General features: G+C 39.3%; 1 protein-coding gene across 6 annotated transcripts in view; it reads right to left on the bottom strand.

The window, feature by feature from the left end:
* The window catches only part of KCNT2 (potassium sodium-activated channel subfamily T member 2), a 125,636-nt gene that overhangs the window by 84,921 nt on the left and 13,039 nt on the right, over positions 1-27,676 (bottom strand). For all 6 annotated transcript variants that reach the window (XR_007627749.1, XM_050306983.1, XM_050306980.1 and 3 more), the window contains exons 2-3: positions 4,639-4,718; positions 85-184 (exon numbers count right to left, since the gene is read on the bottom strand). Coding sequence is in view for 5 of the 6 variants with exons in the window: in XM_050306983.1 (XP_050162940.1) it covers positions 85-184; positions 4,639-4,718 (180 nt within the window). In the remaining variant the exon portion in view is untranslated. The remainder of the gene's footprint in view (positions 1-84; positions 185-4,638; positions 4,719-27,676) is intronic.

Raw genomic sequence — 27,676 nt, 5'->3', positions numbered from 1 at the left:
TATCAAGCACGTATTTGTAAATTTATTTCTTATAACTTAAACAATGATTTAAGAGCAGAAATGACAAAAAACCCCAAACATTACCATCCAAGTCCTTGTGTAGGATCATCCAGGAGCACACGAACTATGTATAAGAAACAGCTGAGTAGCTTGAGAGAGAAATTGAATAATCGTATTCTTAGACCTATTTTGAAAACAAAAGAAAATAATTCAATAAATCCAGGTTTTTTACAGTTTCACCCACCTTTAAAGTAAAACTAAAAGGAACTGGAATAGCCATGGGGTCACAGAGCAAAGGTCCATTTATAGCCAGTAACCTGTCCCTGACATGGCCAGTTGGCACATCCCATGGAGGAATGCAAGAATAAGCATGTTGGATACACACGTAGTACACTTTTCAATCTTCCAGAAATCTCAGTCAGTTTTAACATAAATAACTACTCAGTCATTTCTCTGAAAACTATTCTATGCCATTCATCTTTACTAACGCCATGTTTGGGCCTTTGGTAGTTTTAAAAGTCCACCTTCTTGAAAGGGGAACCAGAACTAGATAACGCTTTTTGAGATGCAAGATATAGAAACATGAAGAAAACATACTTTTAACCACAGGCAGAGGATATACAATGGAAAGTATTTAAATATTAATATCTGAAAGTCCTCATGCAGTAGCTTCACATACAGAATATATTAATTATACCCCAACTTATAAAATATTTAACTGTAGTTGTTTAATGTTGAAGTTGAGTCATTATGCATTCAAGAATCAGGACATCTGAAAGTCGTGCTGAATGCACAACTGAACTGAATCAACAACTTGTTCTACAGACCATGTGAGTATTGAAATGTCCTAGCTGAAAGGATATACCACAAATACTATCACAGAATATTACAGTACTTCCCACAAACGTAGGTCTACTGCACAAAGACAGGATTCCTTTAAAGGGATCCACATGGACACTTCTATCACACAGGCTCGTTGGAGCCATTTTCTACAACAGTGGAACTTCACTGTATTTTCATGCCATTTGGCAGTCATTAGAGGATTAGAATTTAAATCCTCAGTATTGCTATTACATTCAGTACATTCTTTTGCTAGTGTAAATATTTGTACCTGACTTAGTTTTAAGCTTTCATTCACTAATTAAGTTAAAACTGTTAGTTGACTAATGAATGTTAAGTGGGTGGAGATCACTTTAAGCATTAATTGTTTTTAAAATCTTGTGGACTGAGAGTCCACTTCTGCACAGCTGAACCCTTCTGTCCAAAGCAGAATACTGTTGACTGAGTCTTACCCAGGTGTGACTACATTTGCACTTAGTCATAGTAAAGTCAGTGTGCTTTATTGTTGTGCTGCAAATACTTCAGCAGGTCTGCTCAACTCCGTATAGTTATTTATGTCTGCATGCATTCCCTTTTAAGGAAAGAATCATAATTATAATATATTACATACGTTTTGACTTTACTCGGTCAAAATCAGGACCTTACACTTCTTATATCTACTGGTTCTTTACCCTTTAAATCTTAAATCTGCTACAAACACAGAAAAATAGAAAATAGAGTCTTAAATATACTACGGTGCAATTGCTGAAAGAAATCTTACAGTTTATTATACAAAACTCCTTACTACTTTTAACTGGGAAGTTGCAGTCATCACATAGGAACTGGATGGATTTTTACTGCATCTTGATTCTAGGGTTAAAATCCTGGGGGCCATGAGAAGTCCCACAGCTGTTACTGGCAATTTGATTTGAGAACATTAACCTAATGATTCCTGTTGTCCTATCAAGACTAATTAGCCACAGGCAATTTATTCCCCAACAGTGAAGGGAGTGAAGTAGTAAGTGGAACGAGAGGCTGCATGAAGGAAGTAAGTAATGTGTGTAGGGTGTTGTCATCCTATTATTTGACTTAGGGAGCGCTATGATCCTTGTTTGCAGCTTTTTTGAACTGTTAGTGAAGAAAACATGAGTTGTTTGTTTGTCCTAACCCTTTTGTGGAAGTCTGCTGGAGTATGAATGGTTGCCATAACAACTAGGCTATTACAACTAGAAAAGCAGATAATGTTTAAAAAATAAAAACCAAAACCTATCCCTAAACAAACAAAAAAAGCCTACCAGGAATTCTTTTCCTTACCAATTTTGTGTTGTCTAACTTTCTTTGATGAGTACAGAAGTCTGTTGTTTTAGCTCTGTGAATGTTAATCTTGGTTTGAAACGCTTGTTTTCTAATCATCATTTGAAATTTTATGTTGGTTTAAATGCCACAAGAAAATGGTGCTTTTCTGATTAAAAACTACATCAGTACAAGGGACCAGTGTTCCTGCTTGCTTCCTTAAATTCTTAACCCTCAAACCTTAGCTCTGATAGATCTAGAACTCAGGCTTTGGATCTCTCCATAGGAATGGCTGTTCCCAGAATGTGAGGCAGGGTTTTCACTCGAGGCCTGCTTTCATCTCAGGGTTCTGGTCAGTGTGCTTATAGAGTGCATATCATGGCTGGGGATAGATATAAAGTGAGGCAATAGTATAGGTCCTGTACCATGATGGGGTCAGTTATTAAAATATAAAATATGAAAGAACAGGATTCAAGTCTGTCCTGTTTCAAAAGGTCACCTCTCCTAGTTCTGTTTGCCTTAGCCTTTAGAAACAGAGTGTGCTGCCAGAGGGAGCACATGTAGTTACCCTTGCTAAAATTTTGGGAATTAGTGTCAGACTAATAAAAGTATCTTCTGTAGCCTCATAGTTGGGGATGTCACCTGTGAGTTGGAAGCAAAGCACGTGTTCCACTGTCGCGAAGCTCTAGGATTTCAAATGTGGCAAGGAGGGGGACGATCACCAGAGAAGGCACTTAAAATAGATTTTCAATTATTATTCTGTTACAAAGGAGGCATTTCGTATGTCTGTTTGCTTGCTGTCTATTTTTGTTCTCTATTTCACATGCTGTCAACATGGTCTGCTTGACTTAATTTCTTTTTCTTCATTCACAGCCAGATTTTTCAAGTAGCAGGGTCATTTGCACAGAATATCTCTGTATTTTGACATGGGTGCCAGAAACTTGGATTCAGCTACATCAATCATACACTGTTATTCAGTTATTTGTTTTTTAATGAGAATGTAATTTCACTGTGTGCATGTAACCAAGTTGTTACCTACTCTTGTTTTCTTTAACAGAAAAATTGATAATAACAGTTCAAAATCTATTTGTTTTGTGAACTAAATATAACTATGTGAAATCTTAATGTTTCCTGCTTGGTTTGAACAAGTGTTTGCTATTTTTGCAGGCATTTTTAAGTACAGGATGATACATTATATTTCACTAGTTCTGACTGTGAATTTCACTTTTGTAATAAACTCTTGATGCTTTCCTTGCAAGCATTTTTGGAGATTAATTGTCAGATTTAGAGAGCTGATCTAAACAGAGTGACAGAGCTACCAGATGAGAATTTTACAATCACCTTCCATTATTCCTTTTTCATAAGTCACGAATACATTTCTGGGGTTTAGCAAAATCATTTCAATAGCAGCTGGCTTTAGGAGTTGAGCCAAAATATACTGTTAATAATTTATATCTCAGTGATGGTTATCTTTTATTCCCTCTACTGAATTGAAACTTCACTTATTTTTTCCCTTTGAGACTTATTTTAGGCTGTGATAATACAGTGTGTGATTTTGGCAAGTACAAGCAAGTCATACAAATATGTCATCTTTCTCTCTTTTTTCATACATTGTTTGAACTTGGTTAGACATTTGCTTGCAGAAGATTGAGTGAGAGCTAAGTTGACATTAGACATAGATGAAGGCTTGTTTCATCAGTTTAAACCAGAAAAAATAATGAATAAAACAGTTGATATTTCAAGCAACTGGCCTGTACGTGATTTAGATGAGAATGGTATTCTGTAGAAAACTCAAACAAATTCTAGAATTGACTGCTCTGGTTGACAAAACCATGTGATATTATGCAAAAAAATCTTTGGTGAACCTGTTGAGTTTGATTTTAGTTATACTATCTGAAAAAATGCTGATACTAGTGACAGTTTTCTCAATGACAGCACGTACATCTTTAATCTGTGAAGGCAGGGTTTCAGTACTCTCACCAAATACAGACTAAGATGTAATATCTTTACTTATCAGCCCCCTCGTACCACTGGGCAACAGATTCCTCCAATTTCAAAGGAGGATTGAATGAATACACTTCAATAAGTAGCAGGTGACTATGTCAGATGTGGGTTTTTGGAGATTATATTTTGGGGGATTCTGTTTCTGAGTATTTGGACATGAGCCAAGATAAGCAGAAGGAGTGTTTGAATTTAGTAATTCTGACTACTTTGTTTTGGAGATTTTTATTGGTTTTTTTGTTTAATTTGGTACTCTGATAGCAATCCACATAATTTACTAGCAGAGGTAGTTCTCTGCTTTCTTTGCTATTTAGGCACTTGAATTAAGATGAATTTCCCATGTGTGTCTATGTCAGTGCAATAAATAATGCATTCCCTGTGGATGAAACTCCTGAAGCTTTCTTAAACCTGATTCTCCAGCTAAAAACCAGCAATTAATTCCAAAACCCCTATTGTTGCCTTCAATTGAATTGGATGTTAGTCAAAGTGTCACAAATATGCTTAATAATTAATGCAATTGCTTACTTGATCTTTGGTTTTTGATGAAGAAGAGCTTTAGTCTCTCTTTAAATGTATTTTCGTTCATATAAAATTCAACTTGCACCCTGAAATATAAAAGGGAGTATTAGAATTGGATATGAAAGATATTACATTAATATTTAAAAATAATTTTTTTCTCTATTTGTTCAATATTCTTTATATAAAACTAGAGGAACATATAGAGTGTTCAGCCAAAAGCTCATTTGGCTTTGAATGACTCATGTTAAAAGATTTTTAAAAACAAACCAATAAAAAAACCCCCACCAACAAACAAAAACCTCTTCGTTTATCCCCTTTACATGCAGAATCATATTCATATTGCTTGGACAGTCTACACTGCAAAATAAGAAGCATCTATGCTTTTGGTATTTTCATTGGAAGACTATTCTCAAATTTGCATCTTGGTAGGGAAGACTTCCTTGATGTTCAGGTTAAGGCTTCCATCTCACTTTAACTCCCTTTCTGTAAAATTGAGATTTTTAATGATTCTTCTCTTTTCTGCCTTGTTCACATCTCTGTTAAGCATTCATGTCTCAGTTCACTTGTTTGTATTCACCTTTAATCAAATGCTCGTGCACCAAACAAACCGCTCTCTCTGAACTTTGTCACAACAAAATACTGACATCCAAAAGAAAAATTATGTTGCAATCTCCCAATATTGTACAGAAAATAACTCCCCTCCTGATTATATTGAAGCAACAGTAACATCTTTTCCTTCCTCCATTCCCCTCAGATCTGCCAGTATATATTTCATCTTTCTGTACTCAAGTCTGAGTACAACTCATGCAATAGTTATACAGACTAGAAGAGAAAACTGTTGCAGGGACTGGCAAGGGAAGAAGATGTGCATTAGTTATATAGAACAACTTAGGCTATTCCAGAGTTGTGGAGGTGGACTGCTCACTGTGGGATGAGTACAGTGTAAGTCTCGTTTTCATGAAGTCCCTGCTCTACCCAACCTACTGAACCTCCCTCACCAACCCTGTTCTCCTCCACCAGTGAATCTCTACTGTGGCACAATTTCTGTCCCTCCCTGAGAAGTCAGTCCTCAGTTTGAGAACTGTTCTGCTATTGCTAAAGAATAATGTGACATCTCAGAAGTGACACATCTCACTTCTTCTACATATCCTTTGTTGCACAACTGCATATACTTTTTTTGTTCATAAGCATGTTTGAACTTTATTTCAACATTTCTTCTCAGCAGACTTTTCTTTCTTCAAATAAGTGTACTTCAGTTGCTTATTTATATATGTACTGCCATATTTTTCTAGCAGCATCCTGACTTCAGTTTTTCCCTTCGTGCATGTGAAGCCTTTGCTGAAACAATTTTTTGTATAATCCAGTTATCTACGGTGTCTCTCTTCCCCTCAAGTACTTATCTATACAATATATTTCTGTACACTTATGGAATTGGAGGGTTATTTATGGTGTATGGGCCTAGAATGGGTGGCAGCTCCACTAATATGACTTTTTCTAAACTTCTGCTTATTACCAGAAGTTTAAACATAGAAGTTTGTTGGACAGGGTTGTATAAAGAAGAGTCTGGTTCAGTCAGTGAGATCGGTTAATTTTAACTAGTCCTTTACCTTTGGTGTGTTTTATTGTAGTGTTCCTTGTAGAATGAGTGATTACACTACTTCCTATTCAGAGGAAGCAAAAACATAACCTTATTTTTAAGAATCTATATTTTCCAATGTACTTACTGACATTAATGCAGTGACAGTTTTAGTGGGAAACATCTCCCATGATTTGGCAGCTGCCAAATGCTAAGTGTATATACTCAATCTTCAAGGATATATTTCAGTAGGTAAACAAAGTGGCACAAGCTATTGAAGTATGGGCTGTTATTAAAGGATGCACAGTATTGGTGTTCTTTTTCTTCTTTTCTCTTTACACATTCTAAACTAATCTCTCAGAGTTTTCTGTAGGAAAACTGCAGTAATCACTTATGAAAAAGCAACGTTAACAGTATGCCATGATTTAATGATAAAGAGGAAAGAGGATGTGTGAGCTAATCACCCTCCTATCACTACCATTATGAATTGCACTGATAGCCTTCTAACAGCTGTCTGTTTTTCTTTTCTTAGTAACCTCTGCTCACAGCAGACTGGGATTCCACAAAGTAACAGTTTCCATGGCAAAATGGATTACAAATGCTGCTAATACCACTTCCGTGTCTCCTCCCTCCTCCTCTCCCTGATTTTCTTAAAATTTACTTAAAATTTTAGTGGCCTTCTACATTTGCAGAATATACACTATCACGCACTTACAATCCATGTACTCTCGTGGTACTCTGGCTACCAAACAGAGAATATTTCACTTTGTCTCTTGAAGATTACTGTTTACCAAGTAAAGCTAAGTATTAATGGCTGAAGGAGCTACTGGCAGGGATAAGGGCTGAAATCTCCACATAGTGACTCTGCTTTTCATTTCTGTGGAGAACACTCACTCTCCTTGAACATTGGTTGTAATCTTTTAATGGTTAATATTTTACCTCATGTATTTGCTCTTTTCTGTATTTTTCCCACTGTGGAGTGTAACCTAGAAGAGGAGTACTTTGGGAATATACCACAAATAACTTCTGATCCTCCACTGAAATATTAAGATCATTTCACAGCAGTAGTAGTGAAGGGCTTGAACAAGCTTTTTCTGGTCTTAACTGGTACAAGGAAGTAAGTGAGTGGGAGAAATTCATTGTGGCATAAAAAACCTGATCACTCTGTTGCAGGATAAGTGCTATCTGGAATTTGATTCCAAGCAAATGGTTTTGATGAAATAGTACACATGCAGATCTGGGTGAAAGTATATGTATATGCCCATCATCTGATGTACAGAATAGATTTGGTTTTACTCTGTATTTACAGTGTAAGTAATTTAAAAGTGTAGTTAAAACAATTTGTGCTTCCTGTTTATTATCTTCCTGTAAAAGACACCCTAACTGAAGGAAATCAAGCTGAAGGATTAAAATACTATTCCTTGGTGACGGTTACAGAGAGAGAAATTTTGATGAACACAAGGATTTTGTGTATGCAGTCAATCGCTGAATTTCTCTGTGCATGTCGTAGGCATGGGGTGTTCCGTGAAATGCTGGGTTTGGAGGTTAAAGAACAGTTCTTATGCTTTGCTGACTCTTCCTTCAGCTTTGTTGAACATGCACAAATACCTGATACACCTGTGGCAAACCTGAAGTTATATGATTGTCTTGAAAACACAGTGTGGTGCTCTAAATCTTCTAAAAATTAAATACCATTGATAGTGGTCTTCACTAGTTTAAACCCAAAGAACAGGGATGTCAGTGGATCTTTCAAACTGTGAGAGGCATCTTGAAGTGCCCGAAGTACAAGTATACTCTGCATTCTTATAATTCAGTTACGATGTAATTTGAGTAGAGCATTTTAATGTAATACAAAGTATAGCAGAAAAATCCTAATTCAGGTCAGGGACACTAATGCAAAGCACTTCTGATGACTGTAAAACACTGGGACTGATCTGTCTGCACTCTGGTTACTTAACTCATTTTGCCTGCATGTTTCCACTGCTATTTACGATGCCATTCTAACTCCACAGCCACACTGTAGTGACAATATCACCCTGCACCCCCAAATCTACAAATTATCTTTTTGTGCCAGAAAGCAGTAGATCTGGCAGAAATAATTACTTCAAAAATGAAAGTATGAGTTGGATTTATTGCTTGTGCATGTCAAGAGCTGTAAATGTTTATGCTTACAATTTATTGATGTTGGAATGAAGAAAAGGTATTAACTGTACAAACATACTCAATCTGGAAAAAAAACTACACAAATTTATTTAAATCCATCTTTTTAGGACTATGCTGATGAAATCTAACTCTTGCAATATGGCCCTGCACTTTCTTAAAGATGATCCTAACAAGTGTAGAATAACTAAAACTGACAGGTATGAGGACCTTTTTCTGATGGAGAATTTATCAGTTTATGAATGAATGAATGAATATTTCCAAGATCTCTGCAGAACTGTGTTCGTGTAACATTGTCTTGTAGATCCTTTATGATATCCAGCATTGTGAAAGAACGTGACAGGACACAGGTTCCACACTTTCTAATTGTAGTCTGCAGGATTACCTAATGTCTCTAATTTTCCCAAGCCAAGTACTCCTCTAAAACACTTCATGCAGTGCAATTGCCAGTCTCAAATTTGAACTGTAGTGTCACAAAGACATGTTGGGTTATCTTAATCCTTAGAGTGTGTGCTATGGCATGTGCGTCTGGGTGTTTCTTCTCTTTCTACAGGTACATTTGCTTAAAAGCTCCCTTCTATATCAGTGAACCTGAGTTAATCTATCTAGTGACATTTTTCCAGTCATATCTATATTCACTTGATTATGTAATTGGATGTTCACATAACTAATGGATTTATAGAGATCAGCTGTTATCAGTATCACCATAAAAATCCTCTGCATTAATGAAGTAAGAAATAGCATGAGCTGAGTTCAGCCTGATCACAAGTTGTAGGAAAAGGATTAAGGATGCAAAAAACTCTTTACAGCTCAGAACTGTATGTTGAGCTCAAATTCTTTCGTATGTGTTTTTCCCATAAGTGGTTCTTGTTTCACTTGAAGCAATTCTGACTGTATTGGAAAACTGGCCAAACTGAACTTTTCAAGTTGCACAAAGTAAAAATTTTGTACCTGCAATCAGAAAAAAACCCTTCTGTGTAAAATCAAACTTTTCCTTTACTTAACTGTTCAAAAGCCAATCTGCTAAAAATTTCATCCCTGAATTGAATTTTTTTCCTTATAATTTAAATAGTATGTGTGTCTATATTTTTATGTATATAAATATATATATATAAATAAAAATGTATTTTAAAATCTAATTGTTCCTTTTTACAATCAGCTGGCCTCAGTTGTGTAAAACTGACTTTGTGAAACCGATATAGGTCTGTGGTAGCAATTCAATATTACAGCAGTGGAGATAGGAAATGACATTATTTTTCAAGCATTTCTGTGGAAAGTATCTTCAGTTTTTCATTCCTTTGAGGGAATTTGGTAGTATGCATGCTTTTCAATCAATTAATAATACTCTATTTTAAAATCCCCCATTCACAGTCTTACATATTCAAAAAGGAAATTTATTATCTCAGTCCTGCACTCATGAAAACCAATGAGAAATTCACCATTCTATTAATGGTGAAGCAGTAAAAAATGAATTTACATTCTGTATTATTTGTCATTAGAACTTTTTTTACGGAGAAAATACCATGAAGCTTTACTCTGGGGAAAAGAAATCTCAGAGTAGTCTCCCTTACACACTTGACTTTTTACTGCAAATATACTTTCTGTTGCAAACTATTGCCTAAGGTGAGAGTTAATAAATCAAACATGAGTGATGCATTAAGAAATAGGGCATTTGGAAGATAAATTTTGAAAGAACATTACTGAAGGAACATATTTGATAAATTCAGTAAAACTTTTTAAAAAACTTTTCTTTTTTTCCCCCAACGCATATAAGGTGGGGAAATAGATATTTTAAAGTGATTTTATTGCATGTGAAAATAGCTCTTTTTAACTTCTGGGCAAAAATACTTCACATGTAGGAGATATATAAAGAACAGAGCAACTGCAATGGAAATTTATTATGCAAGGCTTTTTTATTGCTTAAGTCTGAATATCAAAGAACTCAGAAATGGGATATGCTTCATGAGTTTGATTCCAGGCACTGTTGTATGTAGTTGGGCCAATTAACCACACCCGAATAGCAAAAATGTTATTTTGTTGCCTTTTTTGATTTGTTTTGGTTGGTTGGTTGGTTTTGGGTTTTTTTAATGGTGGCAACTACTTGTCAAAAAGAGACTTGAAACTAACTTGTTGAATATCAAGCATAGTGTCATAACACGTTTCAGCCTCTGTCAGCCTGGATTTAACTCTACATTAGAGTGTTAGGATCAAAATACATAATAACACATTGCAGCTACTTTTTATTTTCCTGCTCAAATTTTATTCTCTGTTCATCTGGATGATTTCTCTATTGCTTTCCTGGAATTGTTCTTCTGGACCAACTTTGCCATTCAACAAACATTTAATTTTGGTTTTGAGAGAAAGGTTGCTTTGCTATGAAAGGCAAGGGGACAGTTGGTGACTCAGGAGTAACAAAACTTTGTTAGGAGGACAATTCACGTGTCTAAAATGCCCTGTTCCTCTGCATCACAACTGTATGTCCCTGTCACTTGTTGATCTTCTAAAACAAGGGTCAGATGACAGATCCAGCCTATTCTGATAGGCCAGGCATACACAGGGTCAAGCTTCTTGCCTTAGTGTCCTGCACACATTGTACAAATGAATTAGAAATTACTGTTCTTGGAGTAACAACATGCCTCAAGATGTTGATTTAAATTTAAAGCATTTCTACTGCAGTATTTTAAAGCTAATCATTGCAAACCTTTCATTTGAAGACATTTATTGGTGCTTTACCAAACTTCTGTCGCTTGTAATACTGCTCATTAATTGTTACCTTAGTAAGATTCATGTTCTCTCAAAAAAAAAAAAAAAGCCCCTTAGTTATTTCCCCAAGTAGGCACACTTGAAGGCAGTCTGCAGGGTCGGAGTTAGTTTTAGGAGTTTTGGAACCCTCCACCTATTTACCTTCTTGCCCCCAACCTCTTTCTTTGATCCTCCGAGCCCTTTCTCCTGCTACTCCATGCTCAGCCCACAGTTTACTGTCCACAGTCCTCTCATTCCAACTCCTCCATCTTCCTCTTTTTCCATCCAAATTTTAAGAAAAATTTTAAGAAAACACCTCTGGGGTGTTTTCCTTTCCTCTAATTCCCTACATGGACCTTTGCTTTAACATGCCTTTACACTCTCACCACCTGGAATCTCAGGATTCTGTTTTTCTTCCTTCCCTGTCCTTTTCTGTTCTCTTTTGTTAACTTCTTCCTGGTCCAAGTCTCATTCTCCTATTTTCCCTTCTGCTTTTTGTTTTGCAGGAAGAACTCATTCTCTCCCCTAGAACCACCACCTGTAACTCTAATGACAGTCAAAACAGAACATATATTCTTCTGTCTCTGTCTCTCCTTCCATTGTTACTGGTAACAATTTCTTGGTTCTTTGTTACCGTAACAAGTGCCACTAATTTAGTGTTACCTCTGGCAACTTGTCCCTTTTCATCATCCATCTCCTCCTGTCACTGTATCTTTTAGCTTAATAGTAAAGCTAAAGGTTATTCCTTTCCCTCTAAATTTCTAGTGTGCAAAATCTTGGCCTGTGTGACAGGTACCTCTGGACTTCACTACTTTCAAAGTTATTATTTTGTGACCTTGAGAAATCTGTCTTTTGAGATCGTAACCTTTCCTCTCCTCTTAAATTATTTCCTCAACTTTGTCTACTTCCAGTATTGCACATTAGGACAAGCCCATAAATATCAAGGCTTTAATAAACAAACTCTGCATCACTGCATAAACTCTGTGTGCCTCTTTTAATGTTGGTGCTATGGCCCTTAAAAGATACTACTTTCTCAAGCCCAACAGAAACTTAATGGTGACCACTTATGAAAATATCCCTTGTGTGTTCAAAATAGATGGATGGTACTGACAGAGTTGTGTCACTCCTAGTTCAGCACTTACCGTGTGTTGTTATTTCTCTGTAGATTGTATTTTACTAAGTTTGGATTCAGTTTGCATCCTCCCCATTTAACAGTTTTCTCTTACAAAGCAAGCAGTAAACACAATGAGGGACATTGTCATGGAGATTAACCAGATAAAAATAGGAACAGGTGTTCAGATAAGTAGCAGCCTTAAACACTTCTGGTAGATTTTTGTCATAGAATAGAATATTAAATAAATAAAAATCTTAAAGACTCATTGCTTACTTTAGATATGGCAGTTCACATACCTTTCTTGCATATAAAAAAATTACCTGTGAATGAAACGTCATCTATGCTTGTTGTTTTGGTTTGGTTGGGGTTGGCATTTTGGGGTTTTTTTTGTGTGTAGGTGGGGTAGTCCAGAGCTTAAAACAGCAAAAACACTGTGTGAATGTGGGTCTCACGTTTAATGAGAGAAAGGGTGAGCCCATGTCTTGACTTTAATGAAATGCTGAGCAAACACTCTTCTCTTTTGGGGCACTTAGAGCCATGGTCTGGTAACCACGGTCGTGTTGGATCAAGGGTTGGACTTGATGATCTCAGAGGTCTTTTCCAGCCTGGTTGATTCTGTGATTCTCTGGTTTGGTCCTTTGCAAGTTACTTGAGGTATTCTCTTCAAATCTCTCTTCACTTGAACTCTATTTCTAATCTGTAAGACAAATGTAACTGACTGCTCTGTTACTGCTCTTCTGCAAGTTATCTTTTACTTCTTATTTTTCAAGATTTCATCTTTTCAAAAACAGACAGTAGAACAAAGCTGAGAGCTGTCCGTACATAATATCCTTACAGATTAGATGGCTAATCTCAGTTTTATTTTTACTTAAAAAAATAAGAAATTAAGATTTAGTTTTCTGAAAATGCAGCAGAAGTGAGAAGGAAAAAAGAACAGATGGATATAAAAATCAAAAGAAGGAAGAAAAAAATCTTTGTGGGTGAATCCCAATCTGTCATTTTTTAAGTATCACATGACCAAGTGTAAAATATAGTTTTAAATAGGGCTCATTAATATGTTACCTGAAACTCAGGGCCAGCTTCCTAGTACATTTGATCCAACGCCCACTTAGATCAATGGAAATATTCTGTTCACTTAGAGCTGAGTAAAATAATTGAATAGTAAAAATATTCAAACTAATTATTTTTCTATTGTTTTAAATATTTAATTAGTATTTTTCTCCAAAAAGTAATTTTCTTCCTATTTCAATTATACAGTGTATTTTACATAGAACTGGGAGGTCAATGTGAGATTCAGTAGATCATATATATATATATATTTTGCTGCCCAGGCTTGACTCTTCCTCAGAACCAATTAAGGTGAGTGAGGGGTGGGTCAGGCTCGTTAGCAAGTGCTGGGGGAGGCTATATAAGAACCTCCAGGAGAACTACTCAGCCATTTTGCTGCCCAGGCTTGACTCTTCCTCAGAACCAATTAAGGTGAGTGAGGGGTGGGTCAGGCTCGTTAGCAAGTGCTGGGGGAGGCTATATAAGAACCTCCAGGAGAACTACTCAGCCATTTTGCTGCCCAGGCTTGACTCTTCCTCAGAACCAATTAAGGTGAGTGAGGGGTGGGTCAGGCTCGTTAGCAAGTGCTGGGGGAGGCTATATAAGAACCCTCCAGGAGAACTACTCAGCCATTTTGCTGCCCAGGCTTGACTCTTCCTCAGAACCAATTAAGGTGAGTGAGGGGTGGGTCAGGCTCGTTAGCAAGTGCTGGGGGAGGCTATATAAGAACCTCCAGGAGAACTACTCAGCCATTTTGCTGCCCAGGCTTGACTCTTCCTCAGAACCAATTAAGGTGAGTGAGGGGGTGGGTCAGGCTCGCTAGCAAGTGCTGGGGAGGCTATATAAGAACCTCCAGGAGAACTACTCAGCCATTTTGCTGCCCAGGCTTGACTCTTCCTCAGAACCAATTAAGGTGAGTGAGGGGTGGGTCAGGCTCGTTAGCAAGTGCTGGGGAGGCTATATAAGAACCTCCAGGAGAACTACTCAGCCATTTTGCTGCCCAGGCTTGACTCTTCCTCAGAACCAATTAAGGTGAGTGAGGGGTGGGTCAGGCTCGTTAGCAAGTGCTGGGGAGGCTATATAAGAACCTCCAGGAGAACTACTCAGCCATTTTGCTGCCCAGGCTTGACTCTTCCTCAGAACCAATTAAGGTGAGTGAGGGGTGGGTCAGGCTCGTTAGCAAGTGCTGGGGAGGCTATATAAGAACCTCCAGGAGAACTACTCAGCCATTTTGCTGCCCAGGCTTGACTCTTCCTCAGAACCAATTAAGGTGAGTGAGGGGTGGGTCAGGCTCGTTAGCAAGTGCTGGGGGAGGCTATATAAGAACCTCCAGGAGAACTACTCAGCCATTTTGCTGCCCAGGCTTGACTCTTCCTCAGAACCAATTAAGGTGAGTGAGGGGTGGGTCAGGCTCGTTAGCAAGTGCTGGGGAGGCTATATAAGAACCTCCAGGAGAACTACTCAGCCATTTTGCTGCCCAGGCTTGACTCTTCCTCAGAACCAATTAAGGTGAGTGAGGGGTGGGTCAGGCTCGTTAGCAAGTGCTGGGGAGGCTATATAAGAACCTCCAGGAGAACTACTCAGCCATTTTGCTGCCCAGGCTTGACTCTTCCTCAGAACCAACTAAGGTGAGTGAGGGGTGGGTCAGGCCTGCTAGCAAGTGCTGGGGAGGCTATATAAGAACCTCCAGGAGAACTACTCAGCCATTTTGCTGCCCAGGCTTGACTCCTTCCTCAGAACCAATTAAGGTGAGTGAGGGGTGGGTCAGGCTCGTTAGCAAGTGCTGGGGAGGCTATATAAGAACCTCCAGGAGAACTACTCAGCCATTTTGCTGCCCAGGCTTGACTCTTCCTCAGAACCAATTAAGGTGAGTGAGGGGTGGGTCAGGCTCGTTAGCAAGTGCTGGGGAGGCTATATAAGAACCTCCAGGAGAACTACTCAGCCATTTTGCTGCCCAGGCTTGACTCTTCCTCAGAACCAATTAAGGTGAGTGAGGGTGGGTCAGGCTCGTTAGCAAGTGCTGGGGAGGCTATATAAGAACCTCCAGGAGAACTACTCAGCCATTTTGCTGCCCAGGCTTGACTCTTCCTCAGAACCAATAAGGTGAGTGAGGGGTGGGTCAGGCTCGTTAGCAAGTGCTGGGGGAGGCTATATAAGAACCTCCAGGAGAACTACTCAGCCATTTTGCTGCCCAGGCTTGACTCTTCCTCAGAACCAATTAAGGTGAGTGAGGGGTGGGTCAGGCTCGTTAGCAAGTGCTGGGGGAGGCTATATAAGAACCTCCAGGAGAACTACTCAGCCATTTTGCTGTCCAGGCTTGACTCTTCCTCAGAACCAATTAAGGTGAGTGAGGGGTGGGTCAGGCTCGTTAGCAAGTGCTGGGGGAGGCTATATAAGAACCTCCAGGAGAACTACTCAGCCATTTTGCTGCCCAGGCTTGACTCTTCCTCAGAACCAATTAAGGTGAGTGAGGGGTGGGTCAGGCTCGTTAGCAAGTGCTGGGGGAGGCTATATAAGAACCTCCAGGAGCGTGAGCGATCTTCGCTCACGCACCCCCACAGGAGTAGACTAACAGGGTGTGGCACAACAATTTCAAGGCATTTCAAGCCTGCAGGGCACAACCAGCTCCCTTTTCTTGTAGGTGACTGTGTTTTTTAAAGCTAACAATGGTTTCCAGAAAAACAAAAACTGTTACTGCTGTTAATACTAGGAGTGTGTTTGCTCAGACACTCCCCTCGAAGAAGGATGCAGCCACCCAGGTCTCTGGGTGTGCTGAGTGTCTGAGCCTGACGTTGGTACCGGAGGATGGTGTAGGAGGTAGCTGTGTACGATGCGAGCAGGTGAGTGATTTGCTGTGCCTTGTAGCAGAACTTAAGGAAGAGGTAGAGAGATTAAGGTGCATTAGGGAGAGTGAAAAGGAAATTGACTGGTGGAGTCAAACCCTTTTAAACCCTAAGGAAGTCCAACAGGAGACGGCGAAGCCCTGCCTCTCCTGCCATAAGACAGATGGAGCAGACCAAAATGATGGGGGGGAATGGAAACAGGTCCCTAATGGGAGAGGTAGAAGAATTCTTTCTAGACCCCCATCACCCCTCAGGGTGCCCTTGAAGAATAGATACGAGACTCTGGACCCAGACAGTCAGGTAGAGGACAGCCAAGATGATCCCTCTAGAGAGCCTCCTTGTTCAGCCCTGTCCAAAAGACGGATTACAACCACAGGTATAAAAAAAAAAGAAGGGTAGTTGTAGTCGGTGACTCCCTTTTGAGGGGAACTGAGGGCCCTATATGTCGCCCAGACCCATCCCAGAGAGAAGTATGCTGCCTTCCTGGGGCCAGGGTGAGGGATATTAGTAGGAGACTTCCTGAGTTAATTCAGCCCTCAGACTATTATCCTCTGGTGGTAGTCCAGGCTGGCAGTGAGGACATTAATCAAAGAAGTGCCAGGATAATTAAAAAGACTTTAAAGCACTGGGTCGGTCAGTTCAGGGGACAGGAGCACAGGTGATATTTGCCTCAGTTCCTGTACTATCTGGGATGGATGAGGAGTTAAATAAAGAGAGGAGTAAAAAAGCCCAACTCCTCAACAGATGGCTAAAGAATTGGTGCCACCATCAAAATTTTGGTTTCTTTGACCATGGGGCAAACTCCATGGTACCTAGTTTCTTAAAATCAGATGGGATTCATCTTTCTAGGAAGAATAAAAGGACTGTAGCCCATAAGTTAGCGAGGCTGATTAGGAGGGCTTTAAACTAGGTTTGAAGGGGGAAGGGGTTGAAACCGGGCTCTCCAGTGATCAGCCTAAGGATGGAAAGCCTGAGTTAAGAATTAAATCAACAGCCCACCTGAAGTGCATGTACACTAATGCACGCAGTATGGGCAACAAACAAGAGGAGCTGGAGGCAATTGTGCAGCAGGAAGGCTATGATGTAGTCGCCATCACAGAAACATGGTGGGATGACTCGCATGTCTGGAGTGCTGCTATGGAAGGCTATAAGCTCTTCAGGAAGAACAGGCAGGGGAGGAGAGGTGGAGGGGTGGCTTTATATGTTAGAGACTCTCTGGACCCTGTTGAACTTGAGGTCAGCAACAATAAGGTTGAGTGCCTGTGGATCAAAATCAGGGGGAAGACCAACAAGACTGACATCATCATGGGTGTCTGTTACAGACCGCCCTACCAGGATGATGAAGGGGATGAATTATTCTACAAGCAGCTGGCGGATGTCTCAAAATTGTCAGCCCTTGTCCTTGTAGGTGACTTTAACCTGCCGGATATCTGCTGGGAGCTCAATACTGCAGAGAAGAGACAGTCTAAGAATTTCCTGGAGTGTATAGAGGACAATTTCCTTCATCAACTGGTAAATGAACCTACCAGGGGTAAGGCCCCGCTAGACCTGCTGTTTACAAACAGAGAGGAGCTGGTGGGAGATATAGTGGTTGAAGGCCGCCTAGGAAATAGTGATCATGAAATAATAGAATTTTCAATACTCAGAGATTCAAGGAGAAACAACAATAAAACCTCTACGCTGGACTTTCGGAGGGCAGATTTTGACCTATTCAGAAGTCTAGTCCAGAGCATACCCTGGGAAACAACCCTTGAAAACAAGGGAGTCCAGGAGGGATGGATGTGCTTCAAACAGGAAGTTTTGAGTGCACAGGAACAGGCCATACCGGTGTGCCGAAAGGCAAGCCGGCGGGGAAGACAACCAGCCTGGTTAAACAGGGAGATTCTGAAGGAAATCAGGGATAAAAAGAGAGTTTATCGACTATGGAAGAGAGGGCTGGCTACTTACGAAGAATTCAGGAAGACAGCTAGATCATGCAGAAAGAAAATCAGGGATACAAAAGCGCAATTTGAAGTTAAATTGGCCACTTCTGTTAGGGATAACAAAAAGTCCTTCTATAAATACATTAATAACAAAAGGAGGGGCAAAGAAAACCTCCATTCTTTGATGGACTCGGAGGGAAACATAGTTAATAGAGATGAGGAGAAGGCTGAGGTACTTAACACCTACTTTGCCTCAGTTTTTACCAGTAAGACAGGTGGCCTTCAAGGCAACTGGCCTCTGGAGCTGGTAGACAGAGAGAGGAAACCAAATAGCCCCCCTGTATTCCAGGAGGAAATAGTTAGTGACTTACTGAGCCACCTGGATCCTCACAAGTCTATGGGACCAGATGGGATCCATCCTAGGGTAATGAGGGAGCTGGCAGAAGAGCTTGCCAAGCCGCTCTCCATTATCTTCCAACAGTCCTGGCTCACTGGGGAGGTCCCACATGATTGGAAGTTGGCAAATATCACCCCAATCCATAAAAAGGCTGCAAGGCTGACCCTGGTAACTACAGGCCTGTCAGCCTGACCTCGGTGCCTGGCAGAGTTATGGAGCAGATCATCCTGTGTGCAATCACACAGCAGCTACAGGATGGACAAGGGATCAGACCCAGCCAGCACGGGTTTAGGAGAGGCAGATCCTGTTTGACCAACCTGATCTCCTTTTACGATCAGGTGACTCACCTGGTAGATGAGGGGAAGGCTGTGGATGTGGTCTATCTGGACTTCAGCAAAGCCTTGACACTGTCTCCCATAATATACTCCTGGAAAAGCTGGCAGCCCATGGCTTGGACAGGGGCACTCTGTGCTGGGTTAAGAACTGGCTGGAGGGCCGGGCCCAGAGAGTGCTGGTGAACGGGCTGCATCCAGCTGGCGGCTGGTCACCAGTGGTGTCCCCAGGGATCAGTGCTGGGTCCAGTCCTGTTTAACATCTTTATCGATGACCTAGATGAGGGGATTGAGTCCATCATCAGCAAATTTGCTGATGACACCAAGTTGGGAGGGAGTGTCAACCTACCAGAAGGCAGGAGGGCTCTGCAGAGGGACCTGGATAGACTGGAGAGATGGGCTGACTCCAATGGGATGAAGTTCAACAAGGCCAAGTGCCGGGTCCTGCACTTTGGCCACAACAACCCCCTGCAGCGCTACAGGCTGGGCACAGAGTGGTTGGAGAGCAGCCAGGTGGAAAGGGACCTGGGGGTGCTGATTGACAGGAGGCTGAACATGAGCCAGCAGTGTGCCCAGGTGGCCAAGAAGGCCAATGGCATCCTGGCCTGGATCAAGAACAGTGTGGCCAGCAGGAGCAGAGAAGTGATCCTTCCCCTGTACTCTGCGTTGGTGAGGCCACACCTTGAGTATTGTGTTCAGCTCTGGGCCCCTCAGTTCAGGAAGGATATTGAGGTGCTGGAGCGGGTCCAGAGAAGAGCAACCAGGCTGGTGAAGGGACTTGAGCACAAGTCCTATGAGGAGAGGCTGAGGGAGCTGGGATTGTTTAGTCTAGAGAAGAGAAGGCTTAGAGGTGACCTCATCACTCTCTTCAACTACCTGAAGGGAAGTTATAGCCAGGTGGGGGTTGGTCTCTTCTCCCAGGCAACCAACAACAGGACAAGGGGACATGGACTCAAGCTCTGCCAGGGGAAGTTTAGGTTAGATGTTAGGAAGAAATTCTTTACAGAGAGGGTGATCAGGCATTGGAACGGCCTGCCCAGAGAGGTGATGGATTCACCATCCTTAGAAGTTTTTAAAAAGAGATTGGACATGGCCCTTAGTGCCATGATATAGTAATTAGAGTTGGATCAGGGGTTGGACTTGATGATCTTGGAGGTCTTTTCCAACCCATTCTATTCTATGATTCTATGATATATATACTCTTCTCCAATGTAATTCCACAGCTTTTTATTGTCACCATCTTGTTTTATTATAACTTCTGTTTGGTGACTTCTCTGCTTTTGTTCTTTTTTACTGTATTATGCTAGTTATACTTAGCAAACTTCAATTATAGCCAACAATTTATTCAGTGTTTCCTGAAAAAATGCACAGCATAATTATATCAAGTCAGAAAAAGAAACATTTAAGGGTCTTGGGTTTTTTGTGTTGGTTTTTTTGGGTTTTTTGTGGTTTTTTTCCAAATTGAAATGCTGGGATTCAGTAAATTAATCTACATTTTTACCCATGACATAGTAAACTATAGGGAAGCATTAGCTGCACCTACCCAAAAGGAAATAGAAGTTCACGAAAAGTGGTCTTAAATTATGGCATTCAGTATAAACAGATGAATTTACATGATTTCTATATGGAGTCTTACTCACTGATTAACATTTTGTAAGGAGAGAAGTTTTAGAAATGCAGTGTTCTCAGTTCTAAGATAGAAATGTCAACATGTCATGTCAAAAATACATGTCCTTTTTCCATCTGAAAATTTTGTTCAGAAAGATCTATTATATTTTATATTTCCTTTACCGTTCTTTAAGTAGAAAAATCTGTTTATTTTTTCCAAGGAAAATGCATTAATTAACCCAAAGTGTAGTTTTATTTTCACTTGAATTTTGGTGCTCCTTGGGATTTTTGACCCAATTAGAACAGAACATGCCTTCTGTATTTCCTGTGATGCCTCAAAACTCAAATCACACAAGTCCCTCAAAAAATGTTCTGTCTACTACAGAAAAAGCCTTGCAGGTAAAATTCCTCTCCCATCAATGAAAGTTTGGCACTCAGTCTACAACTCACATGTGCCCATTCTGCAAAGGCAATTCAGGTATGAACTACGTTTGCAGAAACAAGTCACAGGAAAGTAAGCTGTGAAATTCTCGAGACACTTGAACCTTCAAATATTAAGACTTTATTTCACCAGAATGAAGTTATTGCTAATTTTAGTCTCCAGTAAGATCATCTGCAGTCTGTATAGGCATCTCTATACCTGTGACAAATCTTTGATTCCTTGATTATTTGACCTCTTGGCTGTTTCCTTCAGCAAAATTGTGGAATGTTTCTTCAGCTTAGGAGATGTGAAGGAAGGAAAAAAAAAAGTGCTCAATTTTGCTTTCTGTTACCGCCTTTGCCACTTACTCCTTTCCTTCCAGCCCCAATCCTCACAACTTCCTCTTGCCACCCCCAGCTGTCACCACAGTTTGCTTTATCACCTTCTAATCCCCTCGAGAGAAGAATATGATGAGTGTGGAATAAGTGCCAAGGCTGCTCTCCCAGGCCCTGTGCAGCAAACTCTGAGCAGTTTATACAGCACGGAGAAGGCTGGCTGAGTTTTATGCTACGGGGAAGGTAGATCCTTGTAGCACTGTAAACATAAGTATGCTTATTTATATAGGACTAACAAGTTAAAATTATTGCACTTGCACAGAAATTGCCTCGAAACTCTATTTGCCAGGTGCCTCGTAGTGCAATGCAGTGTAAATAGAAGTCTGACAGTCCAGATCACTATTGTGGTAGTGTAATCCACAAAGGCCAAATGATAACCCTTATTATTTCTCCAGTAGTGTCTTTAAAAAATAAAATAAAACAAACAACAAAAAAAACCAACCCACCAAAAACAAATAAACCCCTCACAACTAAAAGAAAAAAACAAGATCAGAAAAACGAGAAACAATTATTATAAAGGAGTCATAGACAGCAATCACTACAATGAAGCTTAAGCACAGGCTGGAGCAGTTTCCTTGCTTTTGCAACCTGTAGAGGAGAGAGGAGCAGCTCTGAAAGGAGAGGCCCAAGCCTGGGGCTGTGGCTTGAGATTACTGTTAACTCACACTTTGGAGAGAAAGTTGCTGTCAGACCTGGCCATGCAGAGGTGTTTAGGACAAGAGGCTAAGCTTAGACTGTGCTTCCCGGACTAAGAGTTTCAGTTTGGACCAGATGAGCTCTTTAACACTGTGGTGTATGAGTGACAAACTTGCAGTCAAGTGTATACACAACATGGAAAATATGTTCATGTGTTCTGCATGGAGTCTTTTAGATTTGGGATCTCTGCAAAAGCAGCAAAATCATTAATAGAAGTAGTCAGCTGCATGGCTTCACTGAATCATGTTTGGTATTTATCAGCTTACTACTGGCTTTCAAGACAGTCATATAGGCAGTTTTTAGTTTATAGATGCAGTAGCTGTTTGATTTATGTTTGGAACGAGATAGTTGTTTATTTATGAACTCATAGTTCATTGCTCTCAACAATTTAATTGCTTGCCAACCATCATTAAATATATCGGTACTGACCAATAGATTTGCTTATTACCAGATAAACCACTGATACAGGTTTGTGTACAAATTAGATATAAACACAAAATCACTTATCTGTCAACCATGTAAAATAGGGTTATGTTGGCTGTTGGCAGACAGCAGTAGATACACTGTCAAGTTAGGATGTTGTTTTATGACCAGTGGAAGAAGCTGCCATCTGTACAAGGAGGAGGGGAGTGTCTCTGCTCACATCACCCTTACAAGGGGGTGACTTCTAGATTATTCTGACTAGGACTTTGTTCTAATTGAAGACTATTTATATTCTTTCCTTTGAGGAGAGAGTTTTCAGTTGGATCGCTCAGTTGATCAGACTTACCTTTATCACTGTGATTATTATACCTAATGAAAAGGCATAGCAGGTGTGAGCACTCTGGGACAGTGGAGAAGGCAGGATCTTAGTGCAACTGCAGTGTTTGACCAACTTAGAGTGATTACAAACTATCTCATTGTATTGGTGTAAAAGACAGCATGAATTTTCTGCCACAAAGTTAAGGTACCAGTTCTTTAGAAGCCTAGAAAAAACAAAATACTGGTAAGAAAGGGTGGGTGGGGAAATGACAACCAAAAGCTCTGGTCTAGGATTGCACAGTGTGTTTTCCATGGAACTGCATTCATAAATGTGAATATAGTTATGTGGGGGCTACGTTGTCACTGAGTCTTTTTTAAAAATGGTAGATTATGAAAAAAAATCGTATCTCTATTTGGATGTTAGAGCTTCCAAATGGGTAGGTGATGCAGAATATATCACTTGTTTACTTGATCATGCTAATAATCCTCCAGTCAAAGCCCATTTCATAAACATAAGTTACTTCTGTCTAAGATGCTACAGATGTTTCTCTGCAACCTTTCCATAATGACACTACCTGTATTGGGCTGTCTAATAACATTTTGTAAATGTTAACTAATACAAAAGTTTCAGAGCACATTTTAACACTTCTGAACACAGCATCAGGACCACTTTGGTATCATTGGGGAAATGCTGATTATTTGTTTCAGTAATAACTATGTTGATGCTAAGAACAAAATTAAGATAATAAGGAAATATGCATGGGAATGAGATGAGTGTTGATGGAGGGAAATGTTTAAAAAGGGGGTATACCAGAATGAAACTGTATTAAAATAAGCAACAGTGTGTTACTTGCTCTGCTCTTGCATTATTCCATCTTATCACTTACCACTGTCTGCTAAATAAATGACCAAACAGACCAGTTCAATCTGCTAAGTAAGAGACTAAGTCTGCCTCAGTGCAGACACTCTTCAATTGTAAAAGAAACCTAATTGAGCACAGACAAGTAAGGCTGGCAAAAAAAAAAAAAATGGATACTGTAAGAGCTTTCATCCTTTTAACAATGGCAGTTGGGAAACTTAGAATATTACATTTCAACTGTATAAATTTACACCATCAACTGAAACAACATTATGTACTGCTAGCTTACTAAAATAAAGCATGCTATAAATCCCTATTTCAATCCGTAGTGTTTATAAAATCAAAATTGATCCTTTTACAAGCATAGGCAGAAATAGAAGTCAGGCATACAAGTAAGAAGATGCATAAACACAGTATTCCCAAAAGGAGGCTTTTATGGGTCATATTTTTGTGGTAAACTGATTCTGGAGAAGTAGCAGCTACCCACAGTCAGTAGCTGAATCCCCTGTCCTACCCTACCACACAAACAAATAGCTGCACATGAAGCCACTGTTCTGTCTAGAGGAAGGCTGTGTTCCATTTAGTGCTGTAACCTTGTCTATTTTCCTTTATTCATTCTTCCATTTTCATGTTTTCTGTCTTCAGGTGCCTCTAAAAATCAAACCAACCTCAAAACACTCTAAAAGTGTCATTCAAGTATCAGTCTTTTATATGTCTTCAGGATTAAGGGTAGTTCAGTATCTGCTGAATTCTTCATTGTTTGATTCATATTCAATGTATATATCCTGGTCCTGTGCTGCATCTACTTGCTGCGTGTTACTTGACTTCTGCCACATTCTTTTTGAAAGGAGAATCATACGCTACTCTGTTTCTCTACAGTGCTTTTCTACAATGGCCTGACCTAGAATGAAGGTCTCTGGACTGTATCAAAACACAATTAGTAATAAAAATATGAGGCAAGTATTTATGAAGTTCAAAATTAGATTTGTTTTTTTTTAATATCACAACACTTTCCTTCCGATGCTTCTTTTGTTCCTCCCGTTGTTCTCTTTCAGAACTCCTAAGAATTCCTTGTTTCAAAATTAAAGTTCTCAAGGATACAACTCTACAGTAACCACCTTAATAGTTTAAAGGGACAGGAGATAATGCTCAGTGTGGAGTGATTTCAATTTCTGTGGGATTGCATAAAGCCACGTTCTTTGCACAAGTGTGTCCCCACAGTTTCTAATGGGATGTGAACACCATGCATGGGTATAATAGTGTCAGGTATATGGTTAATGTTATTCAATAAATATACTAATTCTGCTTATTTTTATATATTCCAGTCATCCTACTCCTAACACTGCTAAAATGTTAAGGAGTTTCCAGGCACAGAGTCTGGGCTACAATGCCAGATACTGAACTGACATATTTAGTAACCACAGTGTTACAGATAAGAGTGAAGTTAAAAATAGCAGGTAAATAAAATCACGGCAAAAGGCGAAATAAATATTCTTATAATGTACATCAAGAGTGACAAAAATAAATTACTAGTTAGCATGTCAACCAAAGATGAAGAAAAGATTAAATGGCACCCATGCCACGATCTACAAGTTGGATTTAGCCTGGGAACAAACTAAGAATGAAGCGAATGACAGATATAAATAGACTATGAGCTGTAGCACTCTGCTCCATTATGAGATAATTGGAAGAGATAGATAAGGGGGAAGTCTGAAGTGAACATCATGTACTAAAATTTTTATAAGGCATTTGAAAAGGTTCTCTGGAGATTGATACCGAAGGTAAAAAAATCCAACACTCACATAAAGAAAAAGAAGTAAACAACCCAAAGAGTAAAACATGTTATGATATAACGTGAAGTGAGTACCTATCCTCACAGAAGACTTTTTTTAAAGAATGTACCATAAAAAATACGGCTACACAAACATACCATTTTTTTCACATTTTTAATATAATAAGTCAAAGAGCAAAAGAATCTACTGAACAGGAAGGTAACAACTTGAAAAATAACTCATTAAAAAATCCTTTCTTGTAAACAAACATACAGATAGAACAGAGAGACTTCTAATAGAATAAACCAGATAACTAACTTCTTTTTGAAGCAGACACTGGTTGCACCTATAAAGCAGAAGTAGACTAAGCAAGGCAAAATTATTCTTTATTTGCCTTGAAACCAGGCTAGAAATGAATAAATATTTTGCAAATTAGTTGTAACTCAAAGCAACCATAAATCCATATACTTCACCTCCCTTTCTAGAGTGTGAATATATTCATTGTTTACGTAAAAATTCTCTTAATAACTGTTAAATTCCTCAACACTTATTAATCAGACTCTGACTTCTGTACATCTGAGAATCATAGAGAAGGTAAAAAGACCCATATCCATTTTCCCCATATGCAGATATCTATCCTGCTCCATTAAGTGAGATTTTTGCACTTTGTCTCACTACAGGTTAAGAATCCATCTTTATATCATGTAAGGCAAGAGCAGACATAAGAACTTTTGATTTGTGCTCGCTTTTCAATTTTCATCTCTTTGTTAGAAGAAAATTAGTCTATTTCAATAACTTTTCAAGCTCAGGTTTCCTAATATTCTACTGCATTCACTCTGTTCTGTGATTTTATTTTGTACTGAAAATGGAGGGTATATATTTTTAATAGGGAAAGAGAAAAGAAGTATGAACTGTTTCCATGACTGTGTGATTTGGAAAATCAAAAGTTACGAGGCTTTTAATCCTTTTTTTGCCCCTTTCTAGTAGCTCTAACTGCATGTATCCATCTTCTCCTCCTGGTGCCTCTGTGACTGAACTGAAGGGTCTGAAATCTCATTGTTACAGGTGGAAGTCTGAGAAATTGCCTACTAGACAATGCAAAGCTTAGCACTTGTGGTTTACCCCCTCCACTGGAAGAGCAGAAAGACTATGGGTATTCTGCTTCCTACATTTTACATGTGCCAACATCTACTGTACTCCTCCAATGATAAGTAGTAAGAGAAAACATGGCCCTCTCTTGCATGTCTTTGAGATCCTCATTCAAATCTCTGCTGTAGCCTGGGCTTCTTGTATTCTCTGTGGTCACTTGCTTATTTCAGCACTCTACTCTTAAACTCTGAAATGTTACCACAAAAACTACAAGTAGATAAAAGTGATAAAATCATGCTCTCGTACCTCAGAGTGCTGTGAAACATACATCATAATCATTAATGTGAATGAAACAGTCTCAGTTAAAATGATGGAGTGTAAAATGTCTCGTCTTCAAAATGGTCCAGATTCTTATCATTAATAAAGCCATGGAATAATGAGTGGCTTGGGGAAATTTGATGAGAAAGCTGTAGCCAGTTCAGTCTAGACTCAGAGCTCAAACAAATTAGTCTACCTGGAGGTTTTGGTTTTGTTTTTCTCAGAATCTTTTTTGGTTTTTTGTTTTCAACTCTGCACAGTTGAAAAGAAAATTAGTATGGTTTATCAATAGAGTAACTTCATTCTAGTTGACTGCGTTGAACTATTTCTCCACTGGAAATGGAAAAGTATATCTCAAATATATTCAAATACACTGTTAAATAGCATTCCTAGTCTATTTGTGGAGTCTATTTATGTCAGTATTTCAGCATTTATCCAGAATCCAACTTATGCTATCATATAATGGGTGAGATGATCAAATACCAGTGGGATATTTTCTATACCACTCTGGCTTTACTCTGTCATGCCTTTAAAAGTCATCAAACTTTCAATGAATTTACTGAATTAACTTTAACCACATATGACTACATTTTTTTTTTATTCTGAATATCAACTTGACATATAACTTTTTTTATGCTTATCTTTGTAACATCTTATCAGATTCTCACTCAGACTTCAGAGTAACGTTTAGATCTTCTGTTTATGACTAGAGAACGATGTAGTAATTTTTGAGAGCTTTCCTTGTAAGGTTGAGATCAAAACTTCCCCTTAGCCACCTACTTTATTGCTAGCTTATCTCTGATGATAAATTACATTTTGATATAAAGCTTTACACAAAAAAAATTGTTTCAGTTCCTTACTTGGCACTGTAAACTTCAGCCTGGGGAACTTTCCAAAATAAAATAAATGAAATTAAAGGAAATACTGGCCATGCTTAGCTTCATAATTTAACTAAATTTCCCAGACTCCTGATGCTTCACATTAACCAGTTTACATTCTCTTAGGAAAGGGC

This window comes from Myiozetetes cayanensis, unplaced genomic scaffold, assembly GCF_022539395.1.
Source record: "Myiozetetes cayanensis isolate MyiCay16 unplaced genomic scaffold, myiCay2020 scf12, whole genome shotgun sequence".
Classification (NCBI taxonomy): Eukaryota; Metazoa; Chordata; class Aves; order Passeriformes; family Tyrannidae; genus Myiozetetes; species Myiozetetes cayanensis.
The sequence above is the reverse complement of the archived record's forward strand: the minus strand, read 5'-3'. Positions and strand labels throughout refer to the sequence as shown.